Raw genomic sequence first — 25,729 nt, forward strand, 5'->3', positions numbered from 1 at the left:
TGAAAGTCTGGGAAACTCTTCAGTTAACCACCAGAAAACCAGAAGTGGCTCTGTGACTCAAGTGGTAGATAGAATCTTACTATGTAACTCAGACTGGCCTCAAATTCATGATCTGCCTAAGTGCTGGAATTAGAGATGTGTCACCACACCTAACTCTCTGTTTTCTTCTTTGAATGCAACACTTATACTGAGAAACTAAAGCTCATGTCCCAGTTCCACCAAGTCTTAAATGAATAGAAAGTAGAACTAGAGTGAGCTAGAGTTACCTATAGAGATAAGAAGACCCCCAATTACAAGAAGTAAGCCAACTATGACCAGATAAGCTCCAGGCAGAGCCATGCCACAGGGCCTCCAGAGTTGAGCTGAGGGTGCCCTGAGAAGTGCATCTGATGCAGAGCCCTGGAGGTCTGTGGGTTAAGGCAAGTTACCATTCAGTGAGCAAAAGGAAGGAAGTGAAGGACTTGCCTGTTAGCTGTGGCCCCTGAATGTCCCTGCAGCCACAGGTATACCCACCGAAGCTGGGCATGCATCCTGTGGCACCATTCCTTATGCTGGTTTTTGTTCCAGGGTCCAGGTGGTGAAGAAGGTTTAACCACAGCTACAGCGACACCAGAAGTACTGATCAGCACCGTGGAGGAAGAAGAAGCTAGTGGGGCCCCCACAGCTGATCTGGCTGCTTTCACACTCCCACCTACCCCTGCACAAGTCATCACCTCTGTAAGTGTCAGCTAGCACCCTCTAGAGGCTCAGGGGAGAGAGAGGTAAGCATCCTAGGAGCAGAGCCAGTGTCAGCCTCCTCAGAGGCATCACACACCTTGATTGCAAGGGGTCAGCTGGGAATGAAGCATGACAGAAGATGGTCAGACATTGGGTGTTGTCCCCAACCTGCTGCCACTCACTTTGTCTAAGAAATTCCTGGGAAATGAGTGACCCAGAGGTGATGGGGTAGGGTGTCTAAGAGCAGAGCTCAGAGGGGATGGATTTCTACAGGTTACAGATTGTACTTTTCCCGTGTGCTGGGGGTGATGCTAGGTAAAAAAGTGTTTTGAGCTGGCGGGTGGTGGTTCATACCTGTAATCCTGGCTACTCAGGCTGAGCATGGCATCTGAGCATGGTAGTTTGGCACCCATTTGGAGAGGCAAGTCTGTGAGACTCTTAACTTTAATTAACCACCAAAAAGCCAAAGTGGAGTTGTGGTTATAGTAGTAGAGCACTAGTCTGGAGCAGAAAAAAACAAAACAAAACTCTGTGCTTAGGCCCTGAGTTCAAGTCCCAGGACTGGCCCAAGAAAAGTGTTTTGACACTAGGTTGGCATCATGGGAATGACATGCCCCATAGCTCCCACTGCCTCATGGCTCCTCCTGTGGGTCTCCTTTTCAGGCACCTGCTGATGGCCACATGGCAGCACCTTCTATAGAGAAGACTGAGGAAGAGGGGTCTGGTGACATCCCCCTCACTGGGCCACTGCTCCCCACTCCCACCGTGGCTCCTGAGAGACAAGTCACTGTGGTAAGTGGCCTAGAGGTGTGAAACTCTTGACTGGCAGCTCTTATACGGGTGAGAATGGCCTCTGGGAACACTGGAGGAGTCTGTGAGTAGGGAAGGAAAAGCACAAAGTAAAAATCATCTAGTTACCCAGGGGGCAGAAACCTGAGATCACAGTTCAAAACCAACCCAGGTAGGAAAGTCTATGAGATTTTTATATCCACTAAACTACCAGAACCTCCCAAAATGGAGCTATGGCTCAAGTGGAAGAGTGCTAGCCTTGACTAAAAGAAACCTGGGCCTTGAGTTCAATCCTCAGGGACTGGGGAAAAAGCGGGGAGGGGAGTGAAAATCATATAACCTAGTGTGTCTGTCTCTGTCTCTGTCTCTCCCTCTCTTTCCCTCCCCCTCCCCCTCCCTCCCTTCCTACTTTTCTCCCTCCCCCATCCCCCCACTCCTCTGCTACCTTCCTACCCTGGCTGGCTTCAAGATGCAATCCTCAGACTTTTCTGCCTGAGCTGACCTCAAGTCTCAATTCTCTGGCTTCCTGAGTGGCTATGATTATAGGCCTGGGACATTGGTGCCTGCTCCAAGTTGCTCTTTTTTGTTGAAGTTAGTTCTTCCTGCCAGACAATGGCACTCAGACCACAAGCTAGATGCAGCAGAAGTGGAAGGAAATGAGAGCATCCATGAGATCTATAAAGCCTGAAGTGGGGTTCCAGAATTCTGGGCTGCTGCTTCATAACCTTGAGCAAACTTTGGCTTCTCTGAGCTTGTTTTCTGTCTGTAGAGCTGGAGGGTTTGAAGTCAGGCCACAGGCTTTTTGTACCCTGCTGGTGTGTACTCTGGAGGTTGTCACCACGTAAGAACAGGCACCTTTGTCTTATAGAAAATGGAAACCCAAAGCTGGGTGCTTGTGGCTCACGCCTGTAATCCTAGCTATTCAGGAGGCTGAGATCTCAGGATTACAGTTCAAAGCCAGCCCAGGCAGAAAAGTCAGTGAGACTCTTATCTCTAATAAACTAGTCAGAAAAATCTGGGTGTGGCACTGTGGCTCAAGTGTTAGAGCTCTAACCTTGAGCACGAAGAGGCTCAGGGATAGAGCCCAGGCATAGAGTTCAAGCCTCAGGACACCACTACCGCCCTCCTCCCCCCCAAAAATAAAAAAGAGGAGGAAAGAAAAAGAAAGAAAGAAGGAAGGAAGGAAAGAAGGAAGGAAGGAAGGAACCCAGAGGCGATGAAGTCACCCATCAGTGGTGAATGAATGTAGTTGGGGGGAAGCCTCCCATTGTGGGCGTGGCCATATGCTTTAATTCCCTAACAACCCCTGGGTGTCCACAGTCTGAAAGTCAGGACTCATTGGCTGCAGAGCTCCTGGCTGACCCAAAAGCAGAAGGGCTGCAGGGGGAGATGGAGAGAGCCCACTGGGAGTTTTGAGTGTCCCTTGCCTAAGGGCCTCTTCCAGTGGCCCAGGAGTCACCATACTGCCTCATGTCTGCAGAGTTACCCTCCACTCCGTCAGTGTGTCCAGGCAGTACCTCCAGGCCCTCAGTCCAGATCCTCCTGCCTCAGTGGAAGTCAGTCCCAGGAGGCAGGAAATAAGTCATCTATGTGGCATTGACATAATGATCTGATCCCACTCACACTGCCATCTTCTGGTGGGAGGGGACCATCTCCATTCTAGGCAAGGGAGGGGAGGGAGAGTCCCTGCCTACACTATGGATACCCAGAGCCTGGGCTGTGTGGTTTTTGGACTACTGTCTGTGCAACCTTAACCCTTGAACTTGCTCACCTGTGTTTCATCTGTGAGAGCACAGGGTACCTGAAAAACCATCCAGAAAGCAAGGGGAGGCTTCAGGAGGCTCCACTCTTGGGGGTCAGCCTCTCCATGGATTTTTGTTATTGTTGTTTGTGTTTTTTATTTTTTGTTTGTTTTGATTGTTTCCGATCCTGGGGCTAGAACTCCCTGATCTTTTGTGGTTGAGGCAAGCTGTCTACCACAGCTCTAGTTGTGGTTTTTCATGGTTAATTGAAGATAAGAGTCTCACAGACTTAAGCATTGTCCCGGTAGGCTGGCTGTAAACCATGATCCTTAGGTTTTAACCTCCTAAGTAGCTAGGATTTCAAGTGTGAGCCATTGGCACCCAGATTTCTACTGTCTTTTATTTATTTCATTTATTGTTTATTTGTTTTTGTTTTTGCCAGTCCTGGGGCTTGAGTTCAGGGCCTAGGCACTGTCCCTGAGCTTCTTTTGTTCAAGGCTAACACTACACCACCTGAGCCCCATCACTGGCTTTTTCTGTTTATGTGGTACTGGGGAGTCAAACCTAGTGCTTCCTGTATGCTAAGCAAGCACTCTACCACTAAGCCACATTCCCAGCTTCCATTGTCTTTTAATCTCTGATTGTCTCCTGTCTCTTCTTTTTCTGTTTGCCATTGGTTTGTTGGTGATACTGCACTGAGCCAGTCACCCTTGTATCCTTGCAGTTTTCTACTTTTCAAAGTTGGCCTGGTGGAGCCAGCTATGGCTGTAGGGGCTGAGGACAGCATTTCTTGGAAACTCTTTGTCCACATACATAACAACCACAAAATGGCATTTTAATAAATTAACCATCTGGTTACAACCAGAAACTTTTTGTTCTAGGACTCCATCCTAATGAAGTGTAATACGTAAAATAAAAAAAAAGCATAATGTATTTTTGTTCACAAGGATGTTAACCTTAATATTGTCCATAATGGCAAAAATTTGAGCCAGATTGAATTAGCCAACAATAGATTTATTAAATTAAAGCGTATTCAAATAATGAAAGATTATGCAACTATTAACTTATTCTTATTACTATTTAATCATGGGGCAACCACTCACCATCTGATGTGACGTGAAAGAAGCAAGTTCCAAACTTGAGTATGTTGTGTGGTCCTGACTTTATAAACCCTGGGAGGAAATTGCTTCCCTTTCCCTCGTGGTGGCAGTTGTTAGTATGTGGAACTCTGGGAAGTTAGTAAGTTTTTAATGCATTGTATGTGTGTACACGTGTGTGCATGCATGTGCATGTGCCAGTCAGAAGCTGGGAGCTCTCCAACTTTTTTTGTTTTGTTCAAAGATAGTGCTCTACCACTTGAGCCACAGCTCATTTTCTCTCCAGTTTTTATTTTGTTTTGCTTTTGATGCTACAAGTGGAACCCAGGTTCTCCTATGTGCTAATAAGTGAATGTTCTACCCCTCAGCCCTGGGATAGGAGACCTAAGAAAATCTTTTTGAAGGGGAAGGGAAAGAGAGTTGAGAAGAGAAAAGGGAGAAGAAGGGTGGCATCCTGCACACAACTTTAGGAATTTGGTTCCAGAAAAGTGTTTTGCAAATGTCCTTCCCATCTTTGCATATCTTCAGAGATGAACGAGTATCAGCTCTTGTGCTGGTTTCAGATCAGGCCATGATCTCAGGATTGGGTCTTCCCAGAAGGACCCCCAGGGTGGAGGCTTGACAAGACACCCCTCCACTTGAAGTTAGCTTCAAGTCAGTTGGTCCTAGCACCAAATTGAGACCTGATCAAAGTTCAGAAGCTTGGGGGAGCATAGGAAGAGGAAATGAATGGGAGGCATGGAGGGCTTCATGGATGGTAGAATTGGGCCTGGAAGGAGGAAAGGATATTTGAAGAGGCTGAGAACTAGTTGCCTGTGAGCTGGATAGCAGGGAGGCTGAGGGGGAGAAGGGAGGAAAGGCAGGAGGACAGCAGATATAGGGCTCTGAAATATGGGCAAGCCCTGTGATCTGGCAACAAATGGCTGTTGAATCTCAGTGGTGATTCCTTCTCTGCAGGTGACAGGCCTGGGTTCTGAGGGCTCTGGCATGGGCTGGGGATTGGATGCTGGCTCGGGCTCTGAGGATGTGGTGGGCAGTGAAGACTTGTTAAGGGTGAGTATGAAGGGTGGAGCCTGACTGAATTCTAACTGATGGGGGTGGGGTGGGGTGGGGGTGGCTGCTGAGATCACAGGCTTCCTTCTACTCTCTCTTTTGCTCTGTGTGTATTCAACATTTCACTCCGAGCAATTTTGACTTGGTTTTAGTGAAGCAGAGTCTGAACTTGAACTCAGAGCCCCTTCTTCAATCCACTTGGCCCACTGACCTTCACTTGTTCGTTAAAGAATTCCCTGGCCTTTTCTCTGCTGTACAGCATTTCCCACTTGAACACCAGGCTTTCCCTGGACCCCTCCCTACCCCTTCCCAACTGTTCTTTCTCCATCATTGACTCCCATCTCTCCCCTGGTCTCCTGCCCAAGGCTGGGTTCTTCCCCCGCAGATCATCCTAGGGGAGTACCTCCTTCCTCTAGCTGCCCCTGTTGCTCTGTCCCCCTATCCCCCACTGTCTGAACTCATCTCCAGCCCTCCCACTGTGATCCCAGCTAGAAGCTCTAGTTAGCTGCTCCCTTATGACCAGGCCTGGAAGGGCTCTGGGCTCTGTCAATCTTCTAGGCTGGTAAGCTTCGCCAGCATAGCAAGAGACTGAAGTTAGCTGGCTGCTAAGCACTGGTGACTCATGCTGGTACTACTAGCTATTTAGGAGGCTGAGATCTAGGGGTTGAGTTTCAAAGATAGCCTAGGTAGACAGACCCAAGAGACTGCTACCTCCAGTTAACCAGCAAAAAAAAAAAGCCTAAAGTGGAGATGTGCTTCAAATGGTAGAGTGTCAACCGTAAGCAAACAAACAAACAAAAAACAACCAATCAATAACGGCAGCAAAAAACACATCAAGCAAGAATTCAAGGTCCTGAGTTCAAGACTCAGTACTGGCAAAAACAAACAAACAAACAAATAAAATAAGAGCTCATCTCCTTCCCACCGCACCCCTTCCCTCACTTTTCTTAATTTTTAACAAAGCATCTTGATCTGTGTCATCCCTTCAACACCTTCTCCCTTCCACCCTACCTAACCTCTCCTTTTAAAATTTTTCTCCATTTTGTGGTATATGCAATGAATTCTTGCATTCATCCCCTTCCTCAATTCATTCTTCTACTCCTCTCCCCTTGGCTCCACCCTCCCCTCTTAGAACTACCCATTTCTTGGAATTTACTTTGTTGGGCTTTGACTTAGTCTTTCTAAAGAATGATACTATTTTCAGTCTGCATAGAGTCCAGTATACTTGAGTTAATTCATTTATATTGGCTTGCATACCACCCAATGTATTTCCTTATAGATTTATAGGCTCATTCTAGCTACCAAAAATGAGGGAAACCATGCAACCTGTGTTTCTCAGGGTCTACCTTATTTCACTTAATGTAATTTTTTCCAAGTCTTTATATCACCATTTGGGAGGAAACATGGCATAATAAACTTGGAAAGCCCTAGATCCCGGCTCTTATCATCTAGGAGTGCAAATCTTGAGTTAAAACGGCCTCCCAGCCTTGTCTTCCCCTCTGCTAGGTGGGAATACCAGCCCCTCATAGTTGTCACAGAAATGGAGAGAACGCAGGAACAAAATCTATTCAGTATATATATTTGCCTCTTCTGCTAACCCAGTGTCTGTTTTTCAGGGTCCTCCTGGCCCCCCAGGACCACCTGGCCCCCCAGGGATTCCAGGAAAACCAGGAACTGATGTTGTCATGGGTCTCCCAGGCTCTCCTGGGGAGGATGGAGCTGCAGGCGAACCTGGGCCCCAGGTGAGCAAAGGAAGATTTTGCCCCCTCCCTGCACCCATCTAGGTGGACAGGCTTCCTTGAGCCAGGGAGGGCCACACAAATTGTAGACCCAGCGGGCAGCTGATGTTTGTAAGGAAAAAGATACTCTTCCTCATATGATCCAGTGCTTCCCCATTTGGAGATGGCCAGCACAGGAAACGATTCTGAAACGATAGGACCACAGAACTGAGCCTGGGGTGGGAGGTCTTTGGTGACCCTCTAGTCCAGTCTTATTTCCTAGTGCCTCCCCAGAGGAGGAGTCCATGAGGCTGAGAGTGAAGGATCCTATCACAGGCACACTGCCAGCGGGGACCCAGCCAGGGCCCAGCCTTGCTCCCACCAGCCTCGCTCACCTCCCTGCCTGGCTCTCCTTCCTGGCAAAGGGTTGTGTGTGATTCTTAAGGGAGATGTGTGAGCTGATTGTCACTGATGTTCCCAGGGCCCCAAGGGACAGCCTGGACCTGACGGAGCCTCTGGCCAGCCTGGGATGAAAGGAGAGAAGGTACGGGTCAGTGGAAAGCTTCCAATGTGGGGAGCTAGGGGGCACCTTCAGTGACCTCCCAACTCGAGCTAGCCTCCTTCGCAAATGACTCTCTGCTATCCCCTGCCGGTCACCTCTGCTCACTGTGCCCAACGTGGGTCTCGTGATGCCCCTAATGTGCTCAGCATCTTTCCTGTCTATTTTGTATGTCTCATTTCCACAAGCAGCACTACAGACACCCCACAATCTGCACTCAGATATTACACGCGCTTCTCCTGCCTTTCTATCCTAAGCTAACATTCCTCTCTTCTTGCCAGGCCAGTGGCATTGTGCTTCTCATTGGGACCCTGTCTTTCCACCCTCAATCTCTCCACCCTCCTAATCTTCTTCTCATACCCCAAACTCACCAATCACTGCCCTGCCAGTGAAGCTGTGAGGAAGCCCACACTGAAAGAATCCTGCCATCTTTCTGGCACATCTCCTGCTTCCTTAGTTTACTCCTGGGGTAATGGATGAGCGAGCAGTTCAGAACTAATGTCTGAAGCTTTTAACATGACCTTCCCTGAAGACTGCTACCTCCCATTAAATGTTCAGCTTGGAGGCACTACCCCAGTCCCAGGCTGAAAAAGTCTCATTTCAATAATCTATTACTTCAGGATCCATACTCCTGCACTTTCTTTTGAATGTGTCTTCTACTAACACATATTCTAACTGGCCCTTGTGTTTGTGTTTTTTTGCAGGGAGCAAAGGGGCCAAATGGCTCTGTTGGTGAGAAGGTAAGAGAAAATGGCTCTCTTCTCCCTCTGCCCCTTTCTTTGGGCTGGAGTGAATGAACACACACACACACACACACACACACACACACACACGACATAGAGCAGGAAGAAATTCACACCAGAAGAAATGCCCAGGGAAGGCAAGACAGCTGGGAAGAGCCAGAAGCAGTTACCCTGCAGGGTAGCCCCTCCCCCCCCAAGAGCATTGGTGCTCTTCAAGTCTTCATGACAAGATGTTTCTGTACATTCAGCAATTAGAGAATCGCTCAACCTCAGTCACTTCAAAGAGGGATATTCTGACTCAGGTGTGCAGATCTTTTCCTTCTTTGAGCTATCTTATAATCAGTCTATCTTCTTCTCAGGGTGACCCTGGCAGCCGAGGTTTACCAGGCCCTCCGGGGAAAAATGGACAAGCTGGCACTCCTGGAGTTATGGGGCCTCCAGGACCTCCTGGACCCCCTGGTCCCCCTGGCCCTGGATGTACACCAGGACTTGAGGTATTTTTCCCTCTTCTCCATGGTAAGGGTTACTGGAAAGATTAGCTTTGATGGCTGGGCTTAAAGCAGAGATTATGTGATTTCTCTTGGTACACCCGTACCTAGAGGCCACACACCTGGTCTGGGTAGGTGCTCCACAATCAGACCTGAAATTCTTACTCTTTCTCCTTTTCTAGGATATTGAAGGCTCAGGAAGTATCAGGCTACTGAATGAACCCAGACTCTTTGGACCTACAGCTTCAAGTGTAGGTTGACTTTTTCAGTCTGTGTGTGTGTGTGTGTGTGTGTGTGTGTGTGTGTGTGTGTGTGCTCTATCAGAGCTTGAAACTCAGGGTCTGGGCACTTTCTTGTAGCTTTTTTTCTGCTCAAGTTTGGCACTCTTCCAAGTTGAGCCACAGTTTCACCTCTAGCTTTTGGTGGTTTAATTGGAGATAAGAGGGTCATTGGGCTTTCATGCCTGGGTTAGCTTTGAACCATGATCCTTAGATCTCACCTCCTGAGTAGCTAGGGTTGCAAATGTGAGCCAGCCACCAGTGCCCAGCTTAAACTGACTTGAAACCTTATTTGGATTATCCTGTAAGGAGTCTGTGGAGGCCATGCTGTCTCTGCTGCCTTTTCCATAACTCATGTTTCTAATGCCTTGAAGCCTTAGCTGTTCAGTGGAGAGACTTTGCAAGTTGCAATCTCGTTCCCTGGGCCTCAACGCAGGATCTGCATGAACATTGTGTAGAAAAACTTGACACTTCTGTCTCTGTCTCCCTCAACCCCCCAAATCCTCCTTCACTTCCACCAAGCTACTTTAGTGGCAAACCCCTTGATCCTGACAGGTGCCCCACTTGGTGCCTTCTAGCATGCATTGCCCAGAGACACTGTCCCATGTCCGCTGCAGTGCCCACTTATAAATGAAGCACTCTTATGGGAAGCACACTGTCACATGGGATCCAGAGCTGAGCACGCTGGAGGGGAGCAGGGCATTCCTGCCATGACTGAACAAAGAGCTCCCCCTGGCCAGAGGCAAAGGGCTTTGAAACAGGAGTCAGCAGACACTTACTAGTGCTGGGAAAGGACCTTGAGTCTCTCTCACTTGTTCTGGAGAATTCTTCCTGCTTAACTCTAGAAAGGGATCTTGCACCTCACTCTTTACTCCTGTTTCCTGAAACAAATGCTGTCAGACAGCTGAGGGATAGGTAAAGAGGAAGCAGAATGAGAAGGAGAAAAATGAAAGCATGACTGTTTGCTTTTCTTGTTTGGCTAGGGTCTCAAAGGAGAGAAAGGAGACCAAGGACCTAAGGTAAGGCTTGGGGCAGATTGTAACATGTGGTGGGAGAAGTTTCTTTCCTGGCAGAACTTTCCGTGGACACTGAGTTTTGTTTTCCCACTGTATAACCAGGGTGAAAGGGGATTGGATGGAACCAGTACAGTTGGACCCCCAGGTCCCCGGGGCCCGCCAGGGAGCATCAAGGTGCTGCACAGTGTAAGTACCATCCAGGTTGGAGCTTGGCTGCATGTTTTCTTCCTTGCTGAGGGGGAGAAGAGGTGATCCTCTTGAGGGATATAGGAGCTGCCCACCTGCCCAGCATGTTGGCCTGTATCCTAGCATCTCAACTCCTCCAGAACTCTCTCTCCTGCTTGGTAGCATTTGGGGGTCAATTCAAAAACCAGTCGAGGAGTAAAAGAGCTGACGAAGGACTTCAGGGAGCCTCCAGATAAGCAGACTCCATGTTCTCCAATGAGGTTCTATACAGGTTGAGAAATAGAGCCAAAGATGAAGAGGTTGACCTAAAGGCCATCTTTCCTGCTGTGGGGAGCTGCCTGGCTGTGGGGAGCAGGCATGGTGGGGATGGAGGGGGGAGAGGAGACGCTGGACGCTGAGCCTGGGATCTGATTGTGGTCTGCTGAGTATTAAGTGATCACATTTGAGAAAACTCATGACGTTGTGTCGGCACACAAGAGACAAAAGCTCTCAACTAACTGAGAAAAGGATGAGTTAAAGGAAAATTCCTTTTTTAAAAAAAAATATCAATATGGCACAGAGGCTGAGATCTGAAGATTACAGTTTGAAGGCAGGAAAATCCATGAAACACTTTTATCTCCAATGGTCTAGCAAAAAGCCAGAAGTGGAGCTATGGCTCAAGTGGTAGCATGCTACCTTGAGCAAAAATGCTAAGGGACAATACCTAAGCCCTGAGTTCAAGCTTTAGTTGTGGCACACACACACACACACACACACACACACACACACACACACTACCAATATAGTTAATTAAAAGAGGAAAGTGGCAAGACAGAGCTTGGGTGTCTGATGGGAAATGGACAGAATGGGTATGTCTGGTAGTTGGCTTTGGGATGTGATTGATGCATGCCACATTGGGAGACTTCAGGTAAATCTTCATTGCCAGATACAAGGCAAGAACACGCCATCTTTTGTCCTCATTGTCTGACTTTTCTCTTTTTAGTCTCTGATCAATATCACCAATGGATCCATGAACTTCTTGGACACTCCCGAGCTCATGGGCCCTCCGGTTTGTATCTGTATCTGCCCTAGTGTCTTCACCCAGATGTTACTTTTGAAGCAATACTGAGTTAGTTTGAGATCCTTTCATCCCCTTAACCACAAAACTATAGTACATCAAACTAGAATGGAAAGAGAGTGTGGCATTGTTGAATTGCTCTCATAATGAGTTGTGCAGGGAATGGCAACCAATGCCCTATTTGTCAGAATGTGTATAACAATTGGGTACTAGTGGTTCATACCTGTAATCCCAGCTAATCAGGAGGCTGAGAGCTGAGGATCTGCACTTCAAAGCCAGCCCAGGCAGAAAAGTACATGAGATTCTTATTACCAACTAACTAACAAATTAAAAAAAGAAAGTCAGAAACAGAGCTGTGGCTCAAATGGTTGAGTGCTAGCCTTGAGTGAAAAAGCACAGCAAGCAGGGCACAGTGGCTTAAGCCTGTAATCCTGTCTACTCAGGAGGCTGAGCTCTGAGGATCGAGGTTCAAAGCTAGCCTGGGCACTAAAAGTCCGTGAGACTCTTATCTCTAACTAACCACTAGAAAACTGGAAGTGGCACTGTAGCTCAAGGGGTAGGGCAGTAGCCTTGAGCTGAAGAGCTCAGGGACAATGCCCAGGCCCAGAGTTCAAGTCCCACGATCAACAACAACAACAACAACAAAAAGCACAGCAAGAGTGCCAGGCCCTGTGTTTAAGCCCCAGTACCTACACAAAGAAAGAAGTAAAAAATGAAAGAAAGAGAGAGAGAGAGAGAGAGAGAGAGAGAGAGAGAGAGAGAGAGAGAGAGAGAGGAGAGAGAAAGAAGAGAGAGGAGAGGGAGGGAGGGAAGTGAGGAAAGGGAGGGAAGGAGGATAGAAGGAAGGAAGGAAGAAAGGAAGGAAGGAAGGAAGGAAGGAAAGAAGGAAGGAAGGAAGGCAGGAAAGAAAGGAAGGGAAGAGAAAAAAATAAGTGTGTCATCTCAATCCCAGAATTCTAATAACAAACCAACTGATGACATGCAGTGCTTTGGGACTGCTTTTATCTGCATTATCTCATTTCACAGGACAGGAGGAGCCTAGAGGTACCTGTCATTGTGCTAATGGGGACACTGTCCCAGGAGGAGGGGCCGTGACTGGCGTTAGTCAACCTGGCCTACTTTAGAGATGAAATGAACACACCAGGAAGTCACCTTACTTCTGTAGGTCCACAGAGCTGGCTCATGACATTCAGAGGAAGGGGACATCCTCTTCCCTGGGTACTTGAACCCTGTATTTCATATCCTCAGGAGACTTGGTGCCTCGGCCTTGTCTCTACCACATAACACACTTGAGCTCCTGGTTCTCCCTTCCCTTGCCAGTTTTGGGGCAGCTAATGGGAAGCAGAGGGTGTGAACTTGCTTGTCACACTGTAGCACACAGCAAAAGCACTGTGGAGCCAGTGGCCTCCAAGGCTGTGCAATGCAGATGCCCCTCAACCGGAGCAGATTCTTTTTTGTTTTTTGGTTAGTATATATATATATTTATGTATTTTTATTGTAATTAATAGAAGGGTTATATTATATTTGCTAGATAGAAGGTACATTAATTCACATACATTGATACCCTTTCTCATGTCTTGGTCCCCATTTCCCTCCCCCCTGCCCCCACCCCTCATCTTTTTCCCCCCTCCCTATCCAATTTCAAATAACCAAATACAAATATATCCAATATATCAGATAACAAGGTAAGATACTGTAACAATATGAGCTAATCAAGGGATAGCAAAAGAGATGAGAGATAACATAGTACATTAAGGACAACAATCACTCATATGGCTTTTGTTTCTATATCCTAGAGGTCCTTTCATTTAGCGTCATAATATATGGCCTTATGTATCTAGGTTTTGCTCTATTGGAAATCTCTGCTAGGAGAGACCAAGGTTTCTACTGATTATGACAAATGAGGGAAACCATTGAGCCTATCTTCCTTTGAGTCTGGCTTACTTCACTTAATATGATTTTTTCTAAGTCTTTCCATTTCCTAACAAATGGGGCGATGTCATTCTTTCTGACAGCAGCATAGAATTCCATTGTGTACAAATACCACATCTTGTTGATCCACTCATCAACTGAGGGACATCTGGGTTGGTTCTGTATCTTTGCTATGGTAAATAGTGCTGCAATGAACATTGTTGTGCTAGTGGATTTAGTCTGTCCTTGTTTCTGGATAATTGGGTAAATGCCTAGTAGTGGAATTGCTTGGTCATAGGGGAGCTCTATGTCCGGAGCAGATTCTTAAGAGAATGGCCCAAACCCCCAGCCAGCCATATCCTATGGAAAATCCCAGAACCCACAGAGGATTCTCTGCCCTTGGGTTTGCCTTTGTACAGAGCTGGGTCTGTGGCTTATTTTACTGCCTTTACTGTCTCTTTGTGGACTTCCTTTTAAAATCCCAGCAATCAAAACCTAAGGCAAACCACCTAACAACCAAAACCCCAATCATAACAGCCTCTGTGTTCCCCAGACTACTGGAAATTTAGGGTATTAGGAAGGTTGATACTAAAGCAGGGCCCAGGCAACTTGAAACTAAAGAGTGGGCATCTCTGTGCCACTAGTCCTAGGCCCTGTTTTCCTGTATCACTGTGTCTGTTCCCTCTGTTCCCTACTCCATTCCCACTGTAGTTCTGTTCTGAGTGACTTCATGGCCTCTACATCTTTGAGTCTGGATAAGCTTTTATCTGCTCAGTTGTGGGCTGTAAGGGTAGCCATTCCATCACTTTTACAATTGTATACTTTATGTATATCCAGTGTGACAAGAAACTCATGTCTTTCTAGTTCTCTCTCTTCCTCCCTCTCTTTCCTGCCACATGAACATATATATATATATATACATATATATATACCCACATATATGTACATAATGTACAAATATATTCTGTTGAACTCATATAGCTTTAACAGCAAGTATTTGAGTTTAACAGGAAGAAGGACCCAGCCCTCTATCCCTCCAGGGTAGTAGAGTACAAACTCCCCATATGCTAGGTCCTTTAAAATGCTGGTCCTAACTGGGTGAGCTGGCCCATACCTGTAATCCCACCATTTGGAAGGCTAAGACAGAAGAATTTCAAGTTCAAGTCCAATCTGAGCCCTATGGAGCTCAGATCTTGTCTCAAAGAAAAAGAAAGAAAGATGATAACAACAACAAAACCAAAAAGTAAACTGATCATTTAAAATTCTCACTTCTTTCAAGGGAAATAGCCAAGTCTCAGTAGCATGCACCCATGTCTTCCCCTGACTACCAGCTTAGCCTTGAGCTCACTCTCAGAATTTACGTATCCTAATCATTGCCTCCAGAGATTTCAAGCACTAAATGGTTCATGGACAAGGAAGCTTTAGTGAAGTGTAGAGTTCAGGCTCAGGGAACAGAGCTGGACTCTGTGTGCCTGAGTGCAATTTCTGCCTCTGGCGTTAGCTGGCTGTGTGACTCTGTGAAGGCCCTGCCCTCCTGGGCCTCATCATCAAGCACTGCAGAGTGAAACATGAGCCCTGTGGCATGGAAATGGGCTCAGGCTTTTGACAGGTGCTAGAGGTGATCTGGCCCCAGAGGCTCCAGGATCCTACTGACTCTGTTTTTGGTGTGTTGCAGGGGCCTGATGGTTTGCCTGGGCTGCCAGGATTTCCGGTAAGTAGCACAGAGGCCCTTCCCCCACATCCCCCTCCCCCTCTGAAGGACCTGGGAACAGCTCCTCCAAGGTCTAATCACTGGATCCCAGGGCTCAGCTTGCTAGGAATGTGAGTGAATGAGTCAAACAAGTAGATAAAGTCTACACAGGTAAGTCCCTAGAGGGAAAGTGATGGTGTTGAAATAGAGGAGGGCTGAGGAGAGGGGGACTTTGAAAGAGAAGTTCAATAATGAGTAGTTTGTGTGGCATCTTGAACTTTTTCACTATGGATGGTGAAAATGTGTGTTGGTCTAGAACATAACTGGGTTTGTCTAGAATTTTGTGCCTTTGCTGGATACCTGGTCCATGGGACTTGTACCGTCTGTATCACTTTAAGACTGTGGCTCTGAAAGTTTAATGCCCCCAGTGGACCCGCTATTACATTGATCAAACATGTAACAATAAGAATGTATTCTGGATGGCTAGGCTGTAGATGATAGCTTCCTATTTTGTTATACTTCTCTCGACATCATAAACTAGGATGACATGAAAGGCACATGTCAACATTAACAAAATAGAAATCGGCGTGGGATATGAGATAACCTGCTGGGTAAAAGAAGAGGCCCGTCCTCTGCGTGGCAGTTCCACTTTGGCTGCTCCAAGATCCACAGCACATTCTAGAACACACCCTCCTCCATATGAGTGGTGGTGGTGGTGGTGGTGTGTGTGTATGTGTGTGTGTGTTAGTAGTACTGGGACTAGTTAGTGCTCTGTCATTCGAGCTCAGCCCCCTAGCCCTTTGGTTCATATTTGTTTTTGAGATAGTTTACTTTGCTTGAGCTAGCCTGGAACTCAAGATTCTTCTGCTTCTGTCTCCCAAGTAGTCAGGATCACAGCTGTGCGCCGCCATGTTTAGCTTGGCAATGTATTTTGGAAGAGCATAGGCTTCTTGGAACAGCCTCTGCAGCACTGCAGGGAGCAAGACAGAATCCAAGCCACCACGTGCACTAAGGGAGGACCCAATACACCTATGGATTGGGCTTTCATGGAAGACTTTACTTCAGGAAAGTAAAAGATTGTACAAGATCCTGAGTTTGATTCTCAGTACCAGAAGTAGAAGAAAAGAAGAAGGAGGAGGAGGAGGAGGAAGTCTGTATTGCTAAGCAATAATAACAAGCGTCTGCACACCAGTACTGTGGAAGACAACTCATCCATCGCTGAGGGGACAAGGCAGGGGAACAGTGGCATCACAGTGAGAGGTGGCATGCCACTCCTCTTGAGTCATAGTCACAGACTTGCAGTGTCTGCTGGAGTTGAGAAGGGGTGCCCTCTGGCTGAGTGTGTACATTTGGCTCTCCAGAGGTGAATGGCAACCCTGCTGGTGTGGCATGAGTTCTGATACAGCGGTGGGGGAAGTCCAGGGGAAATCCCCACTCCCCCCGAGCATGGGGAAGTGTGAAGCCTGGCTTGGTGCTAGATTCCTTCTCATAGGTAGTATGGAGCCAGAGAAGGACAGGGTCATGGAAGGGGAATATCGGGGAAGACCAGCTGAAGGATGGCTTAAGTGAGCCAAGCCCTGGGATCAGCAGCACCCACCCTCCTGGAAAAAAAACAAGATTCTAGCTCCCGGACCCTTTATATTTAAGCAGCTCTTGTGGCCAGCTACTGGAGCCTGGTCATGTCTGCAATTCTAGTGACTCAGGAACCTGAGAGCTGAGGATCATGGGTAAAAGCTGGCACAGGCTGACAAGGCCAGGGGACTCTTCTATCCAGTTGACCATCAAAAAGCTGGAAGTGGAGCTGTGGCTCAACTGGTAGAGTATTAGCTTTGAGGAAAAAAAAATGCTAAGGGACAGCACCCACATGCTGAGTTCAAGTCCCAGTACTGATACACACGCACACACACACACACACACACACACACACACACACACACACACACACAGATGTGTTGTAGTGACTTACCATGACTCCCATGCACCTGGAGAATAAGATGTTCTATGTTTCTTTCTTTCTTTTATTATTTATTAAATGTGTTTTCCTTTGATTGGTTAAGATAGCTGAATGCTAACAGCACAATACCTTTCTAGGGCCCTCAAGGACCAAAAGGTGATACTGGAGTGCCTGGATTCCCAGGACTGAAAGGAGAACAGGTGAGATCTGGGAATCTGGATAGGCTCGTGTGCCTGGCTTTTCTAATCATTTCCAATGGTCTGAACATATCTGCTGCACTTCTGCTTCTCTGAGATACAGTTTTTCAATTGTACAGCTCAGTGATACTTAATAGCTACACTAGCATGCAACCATCATCACTAGCAAATTCTAGAATGTTTCCATCCTGTCCAAGAGAAACTCTGTGCCAAGTCACTGTCACTCTGCCACTGTTAACTTCCACAATCTCTAGATTCCTTCTTGTCAAAGATGAAGTGGATTTAACCCTAACCAGGGAAGAAAATGTAACTCAATACTCCCCCGAGTGCTGTTCTTCCTACCTGTTGTCTAAGCATCAATTAGCAATTCTCCTTCAAATGTGAGCTCCCTGGGGACACACTTCTATATAGCACTGATACCAATACAGATACACAGATGGCACCCCAAATATATGTCAGAGTACAGAACGAATGAAACAAATGGCCAATGTTGGGAAGTATAGTTTGGGGAGCATTCTCAGCAGGAGTCTTGGTCCTAAATGTTTGAAAACAATACTTAACCTGCAGAGAACTTTCTGAGAACTTCCAGAGCACAGAGCTGGCCTCCGTACCTTCCACGCTGGCCTCTCAGGATCAACTTCCTGGTTGGTTTTTATAGATGAGGAGGAGAGTGATAGCCATAAACAGATGGCAAAGACTCCGGATGGGCTTCATTTATTCACCCATCCAGCCCAAAAGCTACAATTCCTGGGGACGCCTGTGGTTTCTTGCACAGGTTAGGGACATGGAATAAGACCAGAAGGGCAATTAGGGGGAAAAGATGGTAGACAGCATGTGCTCAGCTGTGTGTGAGAACTGCTTTGAGAGGAAGGAGTCTGTGATTGGGGCTAAGAAGTGGTGCCTTTGAGGGGAGTGAGCTTTAGTTTTCTCTCCTTCCTGCTCCATCATGCCATCCTGCCTCTAAGAGGGAAAGAAAGGCTTCCGTGTCTGTTAGGCCAAGGTTCAGGAAGTAGAGGGCTCGGTGTTCTGGGCAAAGGATTAGAGATACTCGGGGAAGCCATCTTGGGTACTTTCGCCACCATGAACTGTAAAGGAGGGATGGGGTTGAGTTGACTCTGACTTAGGAGAGACCTGGTTAAGCAATGCTCTGGTGTCTATGTGGCTCCTCTGCCCTTGCTACTTTGAAAGACTTAAACCAGATCCCAAGTAGCTGCATGCCAGCCATTATAGCAAATGTGCTTCCTCAGCCTCTAATGCTTTTCTGCTTGCTTCTTCTTGCTGCTGACGTGCTCAGGACTGCGTTTCTTCACCAATTGGTAAGATGTAAATATCAGTGGTGGGCTTCAGGGGTTGGAGAGAGAAAGCTGCTCGGCTCATTAGTGCCCACCAGGTTACTTCTAACCCTCAGGAAAGCTGGCTTCTCTGTGGTCCAGCCCAAATCCTGGGAGCTAGCACTGATGTCTTTGAGGGATGTTGAGGGTTTCTTTATCTGATCTTGTCTTCGGGGCATATGTCTAATTGAGAGCATCTTGAGATCATCCATGGCTCAACTGATGACAGAATTGGAACACAATCTTGACATCTTGTTCCCCATCTCCCATCACCCCTTTCCCAACATCCAGGATAACTTTGTTTGACCAAATAAATATTTGCATGGGGCCCTGGAGTTTGGAGGCAAAGTGCATACACAGACATGAAGCTCCTCTGTTGGTAGAACCTTATAGCGTTAATGCTTTCATCTCTTCCCCAGTTTTCAGGTGTATTAACAAAAGGAAGTATTCTTAGGGAGAACAGATGTGAAGTCAAGGTGGCAGGAAAGCGAGGCATCAATACCTTAGGAGCCAATACCAGACCTCAATACCAGAAGGGCATCATATGGCAAGGAGCATATGGGACCAGGCTGGGGCTGGATCCTCAGAGCTGGGAGTAGGGGGTCAGATCTGTCCTTGGAAAGAATCCTGGAAGGTGTGAAAGACCACACCTAAGCCCCAGGATAGTAACTCTGAGAGTACCTGGAGAGAAGATTTCGTTCTGCAGCAGCTACTGCAGAACTCAAGCAGGAGGTCATGCGGGAGCAGTGAGGCTGGAATACCAAGCAGGCATAATGAGCAAGCCTGGCGGCAAGGCGGCAAGGTCATGTTGGTAAGACAAGAGAAGGAAACCAGACTTCACCAAAAGATTTTCTGCTTTGCAGGGTGAGAAGGGAGAGCCAGGCGCCATCTTGACAGGGGACATTCCCTTAGAAAGACTGAAAGGACAAAAGGTAATTATGACACTGGGTCTTGATGTCATACCTCTACTTAGCTTCCCAAATGTGGCTCCAACAGACTTCCTCAGAGTGATAAGTGCTTATCTTCCTGTTTTAGGGTGAACCTGGAGTGCGTGGAGCCCCAGGGCAAATGGTAAGTCACGATGTCTCCCTGCTGGGTCTGGATTGGAGTTTGGAGCATTTATCATACTTTGGCTTTATTAGATACATTAGATATATTGTCCCAATTAACTGTGAAAACACAAAGTATATGTGTGTGTGTGTGTGTGTGTGTGTGTGTGTGTGTGTGTGTGTGTGTTAGGCCAATCAGGACTACATAGCCCCTATCTCAAAAAACAAAGAAGAAACTATCTAGTAGGTCTACACAGCAGTATCTGCGTTCTCACTTTTGTCCAGTCCACTGGACCCAGGTGCATCCATAGGGTAACATGAGTGTGTGGTTGAAGGTCACACTGGTAGGCTGAGGTTAGGAGGGAGGTGAGACTATAGAAAATAATGAACATCACTTCTAGTACATACCACTGACCAGAAATCAGGCTTTGGGGGCCTCACACATGTAGTGAATCTGTGTTCAGTAGAGAGGGCACTTAGATAGGGTTGAGCCCTGAAGGCACTATTGCCCCATGCTTGCTAAAGACTGCCAATGGCAGAGAACCCCTCAAAGCCCCTCTCTGGGCTTGTGGCTTCAGATCCTTGATCTGCTGCTCACTTGCTGTGAGGCTTTGAGCTTGCCCTCCTCTCTCTGGGTGTTTGTGTACCATCTGTGCCTTGACAGAATGGGACTAGAACTAGACAGTATTGAAGGCTGGTTTGGCCTTGCTATTTTAAAACACATGTAGACTTCTGTAGAATTTTCCTAAGTATTATTTCTCCCATGATGAACCCTAAACTTTTTTTGCCAGTCCTAAGGCTTGAACTCAGGGCCTGGGCACTTGTCCTTGAGATTTCTCAAGGCTAGCACCCTACCACTTAAGCCACAGTGCCACTTCTGGCTTTTTCTGTGTATGTAATACCAAGGAATCTAGCCCAGGGCCTTCTAGTCAAGCACTCTACCACTAAGCAACACTCCAGATCCTGTCATATATACTTTCTCCCAAGTGAAGAAAGTTCAGGTAGAACATCACTGAACCAGATACTGTAGGAGACTTCATAAGCATCCTTTCAGCCTCCTGACCTTCAGATATGAACATCAGAGCCCCTAGATTAGGAGATTGAGGCTCCAAAATGCCACATCAAATTGCAAAGAAGGGGAGAGGTCAACTAGTCATACTATATGTCCATACTCCCCACCACCACAAGAAACATGGGCTACAGAATTGTTCGAGTGGTCTGTTTGGTTAAAACTGGACATTCCCATCCCCCCATGGCCTAGAAAATAGAATGAAATGTTTGTAAACCATGGGTCCTTGGTGAATAGTTTATAATCTCAAAACTACATCCTTCAGAAGACCTGCTGAGGTCTTTGGTCCCTGCAATCAGGCAGAATGGACACCCTGGAGTGAGGTAGCTGAGAAGTTAAAGGCACACTGAAAGTCTTATTCTTGAATGATTAACCACACATTAACCTCCAGTACTGTGGAAACTATTAGCAGCCCTGGGGGGCCAGCAAGTAGCTGCAGATGGCCAAGGCAGTTATCCCACAGAAGCACACAGCTCACCAAACATTGTAGGGGCACCTTTTAATTTGCATAAAGATGCCATATGGGCTAGCTGTTAGCCTAACGACCAGCATAGCATACAGCTCCTTTGTAGTTGCTCCAACTATATATTCATGGATCCACTGGAGAGTTTGTTAGAAATGCAAACCCTGGAAGTGGTACTGTGGCTCAAAGTGGTAGAGTGCTCACTGAGCATCATGAAGCAGGATAGGATAAAGACGCCTGTGCATCCATGCTCATTGCTGCACGATTCACGATAGCCAAGATACGGAAACAACCCAGATGCCCCCACAATAGATGAATGGACCAAACAGTGTGGTACTTATATCACCCTTTGCCCCTCCATTTCTGTTCCACTTCTTCCCTCTCCCCTCTCAAAGACAAAAAGAGTATAAAACAAAAACAGTGACAAAGAGAAAAAGTTTCTGTTTCCTGGAGTTTGTTTGGAACATTTACATACAATGCAGCCCTTCTTTGCCATTTTTCAAGGCATGGGCAATTTTTTTTTAACCAAGAAGAAGAGGCTTGAAGGGCACTAGGCTTATACCTGGCATTTCTTTGGGAGATGGGACAGACCAACCATAGGTGTAGAAGGTCCAGGTTGGAGGTAGTGTGTGTTTTGGTAAGAAGTACAGCATTATAGCTCACTGGCTGTGTAGACTTCTATATCCACATACCAAAGGTATGCTAATTCCCACAGGAGCTTGAAACAGGGAAGTGGCTTAAGAAGGTAGAGACTGAATAATGGAGCACTGAATGGGACCGAGGACTAAAGTCCCAGTACAGGACTGGTTCTCAGGACCTGGAGAGACAGGAACCCAGTCTTGGTTATAACACAGTTCTGGCTGCATTATTCAGAATGGAAGATGTAGAGAACCCTAGGACATATAACAGGGCAAAGTGCCATGTTTTGAGCCAGCCCAGGCACATGGCTACGTGGGAGCTGAGCTGTTTGCCCCTTACCCCTTAGTTTGCCATGTAAGGAGTTGGATCCAGGGTCTTGGATATAGGGAGCCTGCAGAAAAGTAGGGTGTTCTGAGGAGTCAAATGAGGGCTTCTAGCTGAAAAGGGGAGTCAGGAGACAAGAAGACAGATGGGTCGCCCACAAAAGCAGGTCAGACACCACTTTCTTCTGGACTTTGAGTTTGAGTTGTTTTGCTTCTAGGGTCCCAAAGGACCACCAGGACACAAAGGAGAATTTGGCCTCCCGGGAAGACCTGTGAGTATCAGTGCTGTTCAGAATGGCTATAAGGGGACGTGAGGGCAGGCAGGCCTGCAAAGTGGGGTCTTACTAAAGTGTCTCCTCTGGGTCTCAGGGCCGCCCAGGACTGAATGGCCTCAAAGGTGCCAAAGGAGATAGAGGAATCATCACACCGGTGAGTACAATTACTGCCCCTTCCCTGTGTCACCTGAGAGGTAGAGCCCAGGGTGAGGAGGAGTCCATAGCAGGGTGGGCTGGACTCTGAGTGGGGTTTGCAGACTGCAAGTTCAGGGCTTGCTTTCTTCTTCCACCACCATATTCAGCCCTGCCCGCTTCAGCCTCCTCCTGCAGACCTCAAAGAAGGACCAAAGAAGAGATCTGGGTGTTCTGGACATGTAGTTTCAAATCCAGGGCTAGAGGGGTGTGTCCTTCCATACTGCACAGAGTCCCAGGGCTTGCCTGAGAGTGAACCTTGAAGGTGGGCAGTCAGCTACTCAGGAAGACCTCACAAGACAGCAAGTGCCAGAGGCATCAGCAGGGTCCAGGATCCAGGAAAAAGGAAGCTAGTGTTTATTGAGCAACTACTGTGGCGTAGCCATTGTGAAATCTGCTTGTCCAGGACAGTCACTTAAGTACTATCCCAGGAGATACTATGTGGGGGCCACCCACTGAAGGCCCTCTAGCTCTTAAGCACCAAGCTGGGTGAGGCAAACATTATGTAAACCACTTTTGCTTTGGTGTGCAACAGACTATCTCCATTTTGCACATCCAGAAGTTTAGTAATACAGTTATCCTGAAGCATTAGGTCTGTTTCACAGCCACTGGATGGTCAACAGATGTCTTCAGAAAGAACTTGTGTATCACAGGCTTGGCTCTCCTAGTGTAAGAGAGGGGGAAACTTGATGGTACCGGAGTCAATGACTGAGGTCTGTATCCCAGCCACTCAGGAGGCTGAGATCTGAGGATTGCAATTCAAAGTCAGCCCAGGAAGGAAAGTCCATGAGATCTTTGTCTTTAATTAAATAGAAGAAAAAAAGCTAGAATGTGGAGCTAATGCAAAAAAAGCTAGAGGGACAGCACCTAGACCCTGAGTTCAAGCCCCAGGATTAGTACAAAAAAAAGTTCTGTGAGGCTATTCTCCTGGACTGACCTGGCTTTGAAAATGACATCTAAGTTTTACATTTCCAAAACTTTTTTTTTTGCCAGTCCTGGGCTTGAGCACAGGGCCTGAGCACTGTCCTTGGACTTTCTCAAGGCTAGAGCTCTACCACTTGAGCCTCAGCACCACTTATGGCTTTTTTCTATGTATGTGGTACCAAGGAATCGAACCCGGGTCTTCGTGCATGCTGGGCAAGCACTTTAACCACTAGGCCAAACTCCCGGCCTCATTTCCAAAACTTTTAAGTTTCACATTTCTGAGGCTCTCCCCTGGGTTCCTCCATGCTACAGATATTCAGGTAGAAGACAGGCCAGTATTATCTGTGTACTTTGGGAATCTATCTGGGTTCCACTGTTGGTTTGCTATTAAGGTGTTGTGTGGCCTTGAGTGAGTTGCTTCCCTTCTCTGGGCCTTATTATCTGCATGTGTCTATCAGGGACAGTCCTTGTTCTGCTGCCTCCCGCATGAAGACAAAGTATGGTCAGAGATGTAGAAGTGCACTGAGATCGAGACTGGCCAACCCATTGGGATAAGCTTCAGAAAGCCTTCTCTTCCTTGCTACATGCACAGAGCTTGGAGGAAGTATCTAGTAGCTGTTTCCCCCCAATCCAGCTTTGGCTTTTCTTTTCTCCCTTCAGGGTCCCCCTGGTCCTCCTGGCCCCCCAGGTCCCCCTGGGTCTCCTGGAGCAGTGGTTAACATCAAAGGTGTAAGTTGGGAAGGGGTAGGGAGTGGGTTGGGCTGGGGGAGGTGGAGAGGCTATGCAGTGGGCACTGGACTGGCTTGAGCCGGAGTTGGGGGTTCCTGACAGCTTCTCCTTTCACATTCTATTTCCCACAGGCTGTTTTCCCAGTACCTGTCCGGCCACACTGCAAAACGCCTGTAAGTAACACACAGCCCCAATCTGTGCCTTAAAAAAGCAGGCTTTGAACAGATAGCGACTCAGGAACAGATCACAATCTGCCCTGGGTCCTTCCTGTCCCTGGATGTCCTCTTGAGCTTCTGTCACCACCCACATGCAGTCACCCTGAGGTGACTACAAACTCCTAGAGAACAGACAGTGATGCTGGAGAATAGTGGGCCATGTCAGGGTTGCTGCTGGCTTCTTCTTCTTTTTTTTTTTTTTTTTGCCAGTCCTGGGCTTGAGCTCAGAGCCTGAGCACTGTTCTTGGACTTTCTCAAGGCTACAGCTCTACCACTTGAGCCTCAGCACCACTTCCGGCTTTTTTTTTTCATATGTGGTACCAAGGAATCGAACCCTGGTCTTGGTGCATGCTAGGCAAGCACTCTACCACTAGGCCAAACTCCCGGCCACTGCTGGCTTCTTTTTATATGATCAATACAGCAGTGTCCATTGCCAGTGTGACCATCTTAGACTCATGCTGGAGGAGCAGAAACTCAAAGCAAATAGAGCCCCAGAGAACACAGATGGAAAAAGAAACAGCATCAGCCTGAAGCTGCTGCCTACCCCCCATGCACCAGTCTGAATCATGAAACCATGCACAGTCATTCATTTAACAAATATTTGTTGAGCACTTAACCCAATGCTGAGTACTCAGCTAGGTCCTGGCAACACAATAAACGAGAAGGTATACTCTCTTTTCTGGAGTTTGCAAATGACAGTTCAGAAATATGCTTCGAAGTGGGATTCTCAGTAGATGAAATGATGGGTTCAGGGGCTGAGAAACGATGCTGTTTGACAGTGCTTTGAGGCAGAAGCTCTCATCTGTAAGGGAGAGGATCCACCGGTACAAGATAGAAGGGGTCTGCAGGGCCTGTGTGTTTATACCAATGATGCAGAGAAGTCTGCAGTGTGGGTACTGGGAGGCCCCGCTGGGAAGCCTCTGCAGTGCCTCCTTAGGTGGAAGGAGAGAACACAGCCTGCTCTGCAGTGGGTGGGTCAGAAGACCATCCCAAGCTTATATGAGTTCAAGCCTGAGACAGCACCCGGCATTGTAGACTATCATGAACATGCTAGCCCACCATACAACTGCACGACCTAGGTCCTTTGCAATTAGCCATAGCCTTTGGGGGTCATGGAGTTACTTAGAAGAGGCCAAAGATGGGCTCAGAGAACTTTGGTTGAGTGTTATTTTATGTTGCCTTGCTGGATGCCATGGAAACTGGGACCAGCTCTCCAAGTGGCCATTTCAAACACATCCAGCATGTCCCAGGGACCAGCTCTCCAAGTGGCCATTTCAAACACATCCAGCATGTCCCAGGCACCTTCTAATTTCAGCCCTTCTGAC

General features: G+C 47.4%; 1 protein-coding gene across 1 annotated transcript in view; it reads left to right on the forward strand.

Moving 5' to 3' along the window:
* Col15a1 (collagen type XV alpha 1 chain) overlaps window positions 1-25,729 on the forward strand; it is an 89,030-nt gene that overhangs the window by 46,107 nt on the left and 17,194 nt on the right. Inside the window, exons 10-28 of the mRNA XM_090330314.1 lie at window positions 568-717; window positions 1,381-1,509; window positions 5,303-5,398; window positions 7,015-7,140; window positions 7,598-7,660; window positions 8,380-8,415; window positions 8,778-8,912; window positions 9,089-9,157; window positions 10,168-10,203; window positions 10,303-10,386; window positions 11,369-11,434; window positions 15,030-15,065; window positions 17,136-17,198; window positions 19,390-19,458; window positions 19,562-19,597; window positions 22,288-22,341; window positions 22,439-22,498; window positions 24,121-24,189; window positions 24,321-24,362. Coding sequence (XP_090186440.1) covers window positions 568-717; window positions 1,381-1,509; window positions 5,303-5,398; window positions 7,015-7,140; window positions 7,598-7,660; window positions 8,380-8,415; window positions 8,778-8,912; window positions 9,089-9,157; window positions 10,168-10,203; window positions 10,303-10,386; window positions 11,369-11,434; window positions 15,030-15,065; window positions 17,136-17,198; window positions 19,390-19,458; window positions 19,562-19,597; window positions 22,288-22,341; window positions 22,439-22,498; window positions 24,121-24,189; window positions 24,321-24,362 — 1,419 coding nt within the window. The remainder of the gene's footprint in view (window positions 1-567; window positions 718-1,380; window positions 1,510-5,302; window positions 5,399-7,014; window positions 7,141-7,597; window positions 7,661-8,379; window positions 8,416-8,777; window positions 8,913-9,088; window positions 9,158-10,167; window positions 10,204-10,302; window positions 10,387-11,368; window positions 11,435-15,029; window positions 15,066-17,135; window positions 17,199-19,389; window positions 19,459-19,561; window positions 19,598-22,287; window positions 22,342-22,438; window positions 22,499-24,120; window positions 24,190-24,320; window positions 24,363-25,729) is intronic.

Source organism: Megascapheus bottae, chromosome 3 (genome assembly GCF_031878675.1).
Source record: "Megascapheus bottae isolate mThoBot1 chromosome 3, mThoBot2.hap1, whole genome shotgun sequence".
Classification (NCBI taxonomy): Eukaryota; Metazoa; Chordata; class Mammalia; order Rodentia; family Geomyidae; genus Megascapheus; species Megascapheus bottae.